The 9,780-nt window shown below is 45.8% G+C and overlaps 2 protein-coding genes across 4 annotated transcripts; both read right to left on the bottom strand.

Annotated features, from left to right (window-relative positions):
- Positions 1-101: 101 nt before the first annotated feature.
- Positions 102-5,822, bottom strand: ppp1r42 (protein phosphatase 1, regulatory subunit 42). Of its 3 annotated transcripts, none has more exons than XM_052054549.1 (9): positions 5,546-5,822; positions 4,982-5,160; positions 4,089-4,255; positions 3,822-3,960; positions 2,938-3,054; positions 1,350-1,467; positions 1,136-1,252; positions 381-504; positions 102-274 (listed from the first exon to the last, which is right to left on the bottom strand). In XM_052054549.1, the coding sequence occupies exons 2-9, from the start codon at positions 5,111-5,113 to the stop codon at positions 190-192; spliced, it is 999 nt and encodes a 332-aa protein (XP_051910509.1). In that variant the 5' UTR covers positions 5,114-5,160; positions 5,546-5,822; the 3' UTR covers positions 102-189. The 3 variants fall into 3 exon arrangements, with proteins under 3 accessions (XP_051910509.1, XP_051910511.1, XP_051910508.1); XM_052054551.1 differs by lacking the exon at positions 5,546-5,822 and adding an exon at positions 5,265-5,489; XM_052054548.1 differs by lacking the exon at positions 5,546-5,822 and having other exon boundaries at positions 4,982-5,488.
- Positions 5,823-6,578: 756 nt separating this feature from the next.
- cops5 (COP9 signalosome subunit 5) lies at positions 6,579-9,330 on the bottom strand. The gene is made up of 8 exons (XM_052054547.1): positions 9,038-9,330; positions 8,443-8,677; positions 8,210-8,338; positions 8,068-8,133; positions 7,899-7,984; positions 7,505-7,616; positions 7,066-7,214; positions 6,579-6,830 (listed from the first exon to the last, which is right to left on the bottom strand). Exons 1-8 carry the CDS (start codon positions 9,172-9,174, stop codon positions 6,743-6,745), a joined length of 1,002 nt encoding a protein of 333 aa, XP_051910507.1. The 5' UTR covers positions 9,175-9,330; the 3' UTR covers positions 6,579-6,742.
- Positions 9,331-9,780: the final 450 nt, after the last annotated feature.

The following is a 9,780-nucleotide window of genomic DNA, read 5'->3' as shown; positions in this document are numbered from 1 at the left end:
GAATTTAAAGCACGACAGTGTACATGTCTGTTTTTTTTTGGGGTGGAGGGGTGACATGGCAAAATGTCATTTTATCAAAAGAAAATTACATTGATAAAAAACAGCTTCAAGTCAAGATTTAATGTTCTGATTCATGCAATCAGAGCAGTTGAGTTTCACCCCAAAAAAAAAAAGTTAAATCTATCAAATCTATCTGGTGATTTTTTTATTCGCATCTGCCGTGACGGCCATCCGGTTGAGCCGTCTGTACAGAGAGCTTTTTAACAGCTGCACCCTGGAAGAAAATACACACACACGCACAAAAACACATACATTTAATCCGCATACATTCTCACTTCTATCGTGACAAAATGAATAAAACCCAAGAAATGATCGCGGACCTGCGAGGCTGCTGCTGCTGCTTCTGCGGCGGTGGCGGCGGCGGCGGCAGCAGCTTCCACCCTTGTGCGCGAGCGAGGCAACAGGCGCGAAGCGGATAAGCACCCTGACCCTTGCTGGCGTTATCTGCAACTCGTACAAACACAAAAGCGTCGGGAAGGATAATGGGACCAGTGGAAGACAAAACATTGCTATTAAAAAAAAAAAGTTAAAAAAAAAAACATCAAACCTAAATACTGTCTCTATCGAAATATTTTTTTTCTTCAAATGTGTAGTTATTATCCAGAATGTGGGATTTGACTTTTTTTTTTTACTGTTATTTCATAGCAATATTTTTCTGAACCCTTAAAAAAAATAAAAAAATACAGCTGGGAAGAGTTTTTTTAAAAATAATTTATTCTATTATTGTGAGTGACTGTATAGACAGTTTGAAAATGGACACTGCGCTAAAATATGGAAAAAAACGCTTCAATTAAAATGTATGACACCTAAAATGACATCCCGCTGCACCTAAATATAGCTCAAAAAAGATCAAATGCGACTGCATAGTCGTCCAAAGTTAAATACAACTGAACTCGACTGAATCAAATGTACTGTCACAGAATTGTTTGAAGTCAAAAAACCAAACGATACACATTTTTTAACATTTAATTGAGAAGCGGTACCCGGATTATCCGTTGAGAATTCACGGATTAATATTATTATATGAATCGAATTTTTTAAAAAAAGAATCAGAATTGACCAAAAAGTGTCTTACTCATTAAAGGAGGGTTCAACAGCGCCTCCTTCTTTTTCTTCTTGGCTTCTTTAGACGCTTCCCATTTCACCAGAAACTCTCTGGTCACCTCGTGAATGTCACGGCCATCCAGCACCTCTGCAGCCACCAAAAAAAAACCACACCAAAAAACAATGAGTGCCTGGCTCATTTCTGCATTTTAATTTTTTGAAAATACGAGAGCTTCTTTATTTACCGAGCGCCTTGCACGCCGTGATCAGTCGGTCTCGGTACTTGGCCGTTTTACACACGGGATTTCCGCGCAAATCCATTTGAACGAGCCAAGGCCAGGACCCCGACACGCTCTCGAGCTCCTGGGGGGGTTGAGGAGGGGGGGGGGGGTGTCACATAAAAATTCGTTACTCACTCCTCACCAGAAACAAGCAGGGAAGGATGTCGAATACAAATTCCATAAACAACACATCAGTTTGTTTTAATAAATACCGTTGCCGGTGTCGTGTTAACTACAAGTGCCCCCCCGCCCGCCGCCCCTCCCCGAGGGGGCCTTCACTTGTATGTTTATCCAAAAGGCACATTAATCCACGCCGTGGAAATATGAAGACCCTCTGGACACGCTCTGATTGTTCATTGCCTTCCTGTCTTTGCCAAAAGCGCTTCCACTTTTGCCGAGTGGCGCTGCAATCAGTTCAGAGGGGTGGCGGGGGCTGCATAGCGCAGGGGTGGGGTGGGGGTGGGGGGTCTGGGACCCCTGAGCACGGCTTTGATAAATGATCGTGTCAGGGCCGTCAGTCAGAAGCCCCCTCGCCGCCACCGAGGCTAACGCACCCCCACCTCACCGCCGCTACAGTGGGGAGTTGCGAGTTCGGCCTCAGCCGGGCTAATGATTGGGCCAGTTATGAACCTGCATTTGAGTGGTGGGGAGCGGGGGGCTTCGATTGCGGATGAAGATGCTCCCCCCATTTGTCACCCGGGGGCTGACTGCCTGTCATCATCTTTTTTTTTTTTTTTAATGGGAGGTCCATTTTTTCCACAAGAGCCGATTGATCCTCTTGGAATGTTTTGAGGGGATCAATAGAGGCAGACAGCTTGTATAAATGTATAAAATGCAGCCCCCCCCCCCCAAAAAAAGATACCTTGTATTCACAACGAAGCTCTCTAAATACAAGTGGCGATGAGGGAAGTGATGGCAATTTCAAATCACAGCCCAATGTGTTTCCCGCACACCCGAAAAAAACCCACGTCACGGGATCGACTTCACAGTTCAATGAACGTGAGCCGACGCAACAAATAAACGAACAAAAAATAGCCCCAAAAAAATGTCACGTAAGATCCCGTGACTGTAAACAGTTTGGATTGTCAAAACGGTCTCTCAATTTGTGAATTTTAACGCAAAAATACATTCAAAGAAAAATGGGAGAAATAGTTCAATGGCCGCCCCTGACGTTTGAATTCGGACGAACCTTCACGAAGCGAGAAAGCGGTTAGCGCAACGGTTGAAAATTAGCTAACCCCGATTCCAAATTTGGAGATGTGAGAAAAGCAGTTTAGGGGTGGGGGGTGGGAGGGGGTGAGAAACTGGCGCTCGTTTGAAGCCGTCAGTGAGCAAAATCCTCCGGGGAGCGCGTCGCTGATTTGTTGAATAATTCCGACCCCCGGGAGGGTCATTCGAGCCGACGGTGGGATTTGCAGGATTTGGTTGTGTTAGAACGCCGTATCTCCATCTCATTTCACGCCTGGCCGCGTACAGCTTACACAAGCGCCGTCAAGCTAATCACGCGTCCCGATTGGCCTTTTAAAGGCCGAGAATATATAGATTTTTTTACCTCCACGTTGCGAAGCTTGTTGTCAGCGGCGTAAAAATATCGAATTTCCCAGAGCGCGGCGAGGTCGGCTATTTCGTCGATGTTGTTGTTGCTGATGTTGAGGACGCGCAGAGATTTCTGGAGGGGAAAAAAAATCATTAGCATCGCAAAAATGAGAAATTTGCCCCCGCCCCCAAAAACAAATTCTGGAAAAAAAAGCAGGACTGTATTATATCGTAAAATATGCACCAAAAGTCGGAATCATAATCAGCCATGAAGTCACGCTACATGTCAGCAAATCTTGCGAGACTTGCTCAAGTCACGCGAGACTTCGGCATTATTTTTCGGGAGACTTCAGCCGATTCCACGAGACTTCAGAAACTCTCCAGAGAACTTCGCAATTCTTGCCAGACTTTGACATCCGAGACTTCACCACATCTCGTGAGATTTCCTGAGAGTTCGACAACAGAAATCTTTTGAGACTTTGGTGTAGCTCTTGATACATGCGAGACTGCAAAATATCTTATCCCACCGCTCATGGCGTCCTAGTTGCCTCGATAACGTGTCATGGCAACATGTTCAATTTTTTTTTAAATCTGGAACTCTTTCAATTTGCACAGCAATTTCGTTGAATGATCTAAACAAACAAGAAGCTCAAGCGCGTCCTGGGCCGTTACCGGAGCCACACAGGTCTCTTTGACATCATCAAACAACATCCCCTTTACAAGGACCACCAACCCGCCGAGGCATCTTGTACCACACAACACACACACGCGTCTTTTTTTAAAGCCTCTCATCTGACCTCGCTCCATCATTTTCAAGTGCGCCGTCGACGGACGACTTTTCCGACAGTAAGGGGCAATTTTATTTTATTTATTTAAAAAAAAAAGCAAAGTGGGTCATACAGCCAGGGCGCGTAGAGTCCTGGGGTCGAAATGCAGTTTTTCCCTGGGGGGCAGCCTCTGACTCTCCATGTGCAGTTCCTCGAGCTCCCCCAGGCTCTCCAAACCCTCAAGAAGCGAGATCCTGTTACCGCCCAGGAAGCTGCAAAACACACACGCACACACACACACACACACACACACACGCGCACACATGCACACATACACACGAGAGTCTTTCAAGGTGATGACCACAAATGGTAAAGTTTAAAAAAAAAATAAGACACTCACAGTTTGGAGAGCTTCTGCAGATGGGCCAGGTTGTCAATGTGTGTGATATTGTTGTTCTGCAGGTACAGATGGGTTAGGTTACAAGCGAAGTCCAGGTTGTGGATCTGCGTGACGCGGTTGTTGTACAGGTAGAGGACGGTCAGGTTTTGGCATGCGGAGAGGTCGCCCTAAGGAAAAGAGGCACCACAAAAAAAAAAGAAGCTTTCAGACTTCCTGGTTGTTGTCATTTCAAGGTGAATGAATATAAAACGGGAGGTAGGCCATCTTGACACCGATATTGTGGTTTGTAATTTGCGGCGGGCTAGCGTGCAACTGCAACTTATTAGAAACAGCTGAAGCAGCGGCACTTCCGCGCCACTGGAAATCGCAAACCACAATAATAAACATGAGGTTAAGCATGCGGATGCCCTCTCAAGTGGGAAACATCTCGCTCTGAATTGGCAGCACACGGTGCGCATTCAAATGTAGATCAATTCTCGCATCTAAAAACAAGTTTGCAAGTTGTTCATCGCCGGTCTTAGGCTAGTTGGAACTTCAAACAAAGAGAATTGATGTGGACAGATTGAACAACATCCTCTGGCATGTATTCTTTATCCTCTGCCAAAAACAACCACGTCAGTAGTTAAAACAAAAGCTGTGTGTGGATTCCAATGCTAACACGTATTGAGGCATGAAATAACATTCACTTCTTTCCATTGTATTTGTGTTCTTAATGTAGGTTTTTGCAAAGTTAAATAACACGGGGTTCTAATTTCCTGACTTTTAGTGCTTTTCGTCGGTCGAGAACGTATCAATGGCATTCCCATTCATTTTAATGGGGTTCAGAACATTTGCATGATTGGTGACAAAACAATATTTTAAGAAATAAAAAGGCAAGGAAGGCCTATACTCACGATGTCCTCAATGTTCTGCCCGGAGAAGTGGAGATGGGTGAGGGTCCTGAGGTCGTACTGAAGGGAGAGGCGGCCTTTCTTTTTCTTGAAGTTCCTCGAATTGACTATGAGCTCCGTGGTCAGGGTTACCATGGTGGTCCTTCAGTCCTGCCACACCCTTCTCAAAATGCACACCACCTCTAATTAATATAAGCAGTAATTACCTCCCTAAAGTGATTTGGAGCCTCGGGTTCGTCCAACTAAAAGGAAATACGTCATTCTTTGTTGTGATTATGTCACATACCGAGCAACTTTTTCCCTTTCACTTGTCTTTTCCAAACATTTAGTACGACATATACGGCAATGCAACTGCTTCGTACCACGCGGCAAATGATAACTAAATACATAATATAGGATAATACACTACGCGGTTGTCGCAAATGTCGTTCCAGACTTGCGTGTGTCGCCGTTGATGCTAACTTGGCTAGCGCGACAATGACGCACAGTACGACAATTTGACGTCGGGTATACGCACATTATAAAAAGGAGGGGAAACCCCCACTTCAAAATGAGTATCCTACTTACTTTATATGATTGTTTTACACGTCGAAGCAAAAAAAAAGTTGAATATGAATACCGTAGTTGTTGGGTAGCCGGTGTTGCCACGGAAACCACGACGCAGCGGAAGTGAGCCGACGTTTGGCGTGTACAAATAAACACAAATAGTCCAGTATAAAAATAAACAAGAACTCGCTATTTTATCAGTACAAGTCGAGACAATTAGTTTACTAGGGTAGCGCGGTGGGTTAGTGGTTAACGCAGCACCCGTACACTTGAGAATTCGCACGTTCGAGTTGTTTCTGCGCTCATGCGGTAATCGCCAACAGTCTTAAAACACGTGCGTTCGCGTCAATTTTTCTCTCGCTCGTTGAAAGTCAGACAATCACGATAGAAAACGGATGGGTCACTCATGGCTCCCCAATACCGCAGTGCGGCTCGTCCCCCATCATTAGATAATGGAAGAACCAAAGTCAAGGTTCTGCACAGTCTCAACCGGTGTCCCTTTCCTGGCCAGGTTTCGCGTCCCGAGGTGGACCGTCCTCCCCGTTCGGGTCGGCGGCGTGGCAGTGACACAGGCCAGGAACCGTAGCACACTGGAGGCCATTCAAGCGTTGAGCGTGCGAGTCACCTCTGCGCCACGCCGCCGTTAGTGTCACGTCGGTTTCTCGGGGCATTGTAATGGCCAAGTGTATATTTTGGATGTCGTGTTCAACCGAGGAGGAAAGCCCGTCGGGGGCGACGGCAGACGTGTCTGCTTATTCTCTCGCACGATGAAGTCGGGCACCGCTTCTTGTAATGATTTTCACTCGCGATCCGAATCTGCTTTCTATGAGCGTTTGTGTGTTCAGTCGTCACGCTTCGCCTTGCGGTTTGGAGCTTTGACGATCATCAAAATATGTTGGAACGCGTTAGGAATAGCGGTGTAATTATCAAAAAGATTTGAAAGGAAGAAAAATATGTAAGTCGAACTGGGGGCAGCCAAAAATCAGTCCTTTCCTGGAGTCATTAAGAGTTCAAGTTGGACCCGATCCCAATGTTTCAAGAAAAAAAAACACTATTATTTTGCATGGGACTTTATATTCTTTTAACTCCAACATACTTTCTGACTAGTACAACAGTGAAAGGCGCGTGGGGCGGCTGAAGGGATATAAACACTTGGCAGTCAGACACACGCAAACACACTACCCGGTAAGTGCCAGAACAAGTGGAGAGGGGGGGGGGTTAATTTGATGTGTTGATTTGATTGAAGAGTTTGTCCTTAATGACTTGAGACATCAGGCCGTGAATGGCTTCGATGGTCGTCTTGCAGCTGAAGCAAATAAATAAGCGAGCACAAGTTAGGATTCGATTTTTTAACTGGTGATTTTAATCATGACAAGGCTATTCATTTTTTGTCTTAAAAAAAGCAATTGATTGAATTGATTATTGGGATTGGAAAAGTTTTTCTTTTTTTTATTAAAGATGAAAAACTGCTTTTTTTTGGGGGGGGGGGCAGGATATATCTCTTTTTTGCTGATTCTGACTTTGTTCCAAACGGTCCATACCTGTCCCGGGTGGCTTTGGCCAGCTTGTCCTCGGACTTCCTGTCGTGCGTGTCCAGTCCCAGCATGAAACTTCCCCGGCCCAACTGGGCCTCCGACTGCTCCAGCTTCTCCGACAGGTCGAACACCTGACCCGTGGTGTAGTCCGAGTTCTGACGCACAAGACACCCAAACAAAGACGGGACTGAATGAAGACGAGAGTCGCCCGCCGCTTGCCAAGAGTTTGCTTAAGGCGAGGCCAACACGGAGGCTCGTTAAAGCACAATGGCCGCCGCGCGGCTGTCACCATCTTGACGTATCGTCAATTCGTCTCGGTGCGCAGCGCACTGTTTGGATAAGCGTGCCGACTATTCAGCCCCCCACCCCGTCACTCACTAAGTCAGTCAGTCAGTCTGGGTGGGTGGGGGCAGAGGGGCTCCCATGATGGGGAAAACAAGTTTACCGTGAGGAGACTGGAGGAGCTTAATGTGTTGACCCAGTATTTGTTCCAAAGCAGCTCCAGCAACTTTCTGTCCAGGGATGACTTGAAGTACGTTACTTCCAGAGCATAATACCTACGAAACACAAAGAAAAAGAAAATATTATTTTTGCCTTTATCAGCGGGTTGGAGACTCTCCACCCTGCGCTTTGACGACAATATAGCATTGTGTGCAAGAGTAAATAATTGGCTGAGACAGGTAGGACGGCGTCCTCAAAATGAGCTAAATTCATCCAGAAAAGGAGAGTAAAAAAATGTGAAGCAACTCTTTGACCCATGGGAAATGTCAATCGATTGAAAAATTCAAAACTCTTAATTGTCGCGACGAGCGCTAGTAAAACAGACGGGTACAACTCACTGTTTACAGTGTACGCCAAAGTCTTCAATCTTATTCAGAGGGATGGTTTGATACTCGGACGGCCCTTCGTCAGGAGGCTTGTAGCCCTGAAATGACACATTGTCAACAAATGTCAGGAAAAACTTCAGGAAAAAAAGGAAACTTCAGGAAAAAAAGTGCCTCCGCCTACCTTGGGGTATGTCCTGAAGGCACCCAGGTTGACTTTGCCTGCTGAAATGGTCCGTGTGGGGTCGATCTGGAAAACGTGGCAAGATAGCGTAAAGCCGATCCAATCGCAAAAAAAATATATTTCACATCCTTCAAGTTCTTACCACCACAGCAACAAAAGGCTCCTGAAACTGCTGGTTGAGCATCTGAGTGCTAACGTCGATGCCCGACAGCCAGCAGCCGTAGCCCGGGTGACTGTGATACCAACCGATGGCATTCTCCAGCCGGCCCACCTGACACAAAAAAAATATATATATAGCCGCAAAGTTTCACACACACTCCCGGGATGATTCTTGGGGGATACAACCGCATTATCTTCAATACAAGAGACGTATACCTGTTTGGCGTTCTCGATGTAGGCAGCCATGTACTCGTAGGCGGCGGCCTGCGCGTTGACTCGGGTCTCGGTTCCCTCCACGGGCAGCGCAAAACTGTCCATGATGATCATGCTCTCGCCATCCACCTTGCCCAGCATGAGGCCCATCACCTCCAGGTTGCCACCCGAGCGGGCGTGCATCACCATCTTCAGCAGCGCCAGTGCCGAGATCTTGGAGTACTTGAAGTAATGGTGGCTTGTACCAGGAACACACACATGTAGCACAGTCACTAAAACATACAGTCCACACTCCTCCCTCACTTCATAAAAAAATAAAATTACATAACTATTAAAAAAAACAAGATGATATAGATATAGATTCAAAGTGAGCTTCCAAAGTTAGCAACTAAAGTTAGTTGCTAACGTTAGCTTAGGCGTTTGCGAGACGCAAATTGGTGAGTTTGTGAATGGTGAACCACACATAGGTGGGGGTTCACTGTACAGCGTCAATATCCGGTTACGATGTTGCGGGTATTTAAACCACCACAAATGAACGTTGAGCGACCTACAGTGACTTTTAAACATACAAAAGACTGAATTGGTGGCTTCAACTCACTCTTTTGTCCAAGGTTTCGCCGCGAGGATCTCCTGTTGTTGCTTCTTGTCATATTTGTAAATTTCGTCAATGCTCTGAACCTCCTGCATGCTGTTGGTGAGCTCCCAGGTCTTCTGAGCAGTGCTAAGGGCCGCCATGGTGTCTCGGCCGAAGACGAGTCGATGTCAAACCATAAACGTTCACTAAAGACGCAGAAAATGTTATCTTTTTTTGGACCAAATACGCTGATGCCGCATCAAGTAGATCCAAACTCAGGACGCCATGACAGTCGAATACCATGTATTAGATTATGGGGGATATCGGCTTTTATGTTGCGGTTATAAATCCCAATTGTCACGAAACTTTGTACTCGTTTTGTACATTTCGACAAATATAAGATTTAAAGTTTTAATTTAATACTCGCTCAAGAGCCAATTGCGCGTTTAAGTATCCGGTGAAATCAAACGACGATGCCCCGCAAACAAACATAATGGTTCAGTCCAGGGATGAACCCAAACCGTCCAACCGTAGCTCTAGCGCCATCTAGCGACGACCGGAATTTTTACACATTTCTACCATAACACGTTAGCTACCATTTGTACTGGTATTAACATTTTAACATTTTCATTTTTTAAACAGGGTATATATTCTTCCAGTTTTCATATTGCTAGGCGGGAAATTCATTCATTCATTTTCCGAACCGCTTAATCCTCACTAGTGTCGCGGTGGGTGCTGGAGCCTATCCCAGCTGTCTTCGGGCAGTA

This window comes from Hippocampus zosterae, chromosome 20, assembly GCF_025434085.1.
Source record: "Hippocampus zosterae strain Florida chromosome 20, ASM2543408v3, whole genome shotgun sequence".
In the NCBI taxonomy this organism is placed as follows: domain Eukaryota; kingdom Metazoa; phylum Chordata; class Actinopteri; order Syngnathiformes; family Syngnathidae; genus Hippocampus; species Hippocampus zosterae.
This window is presented reverse-complemented; position numbering and strand designations above follow the sequence as displayed.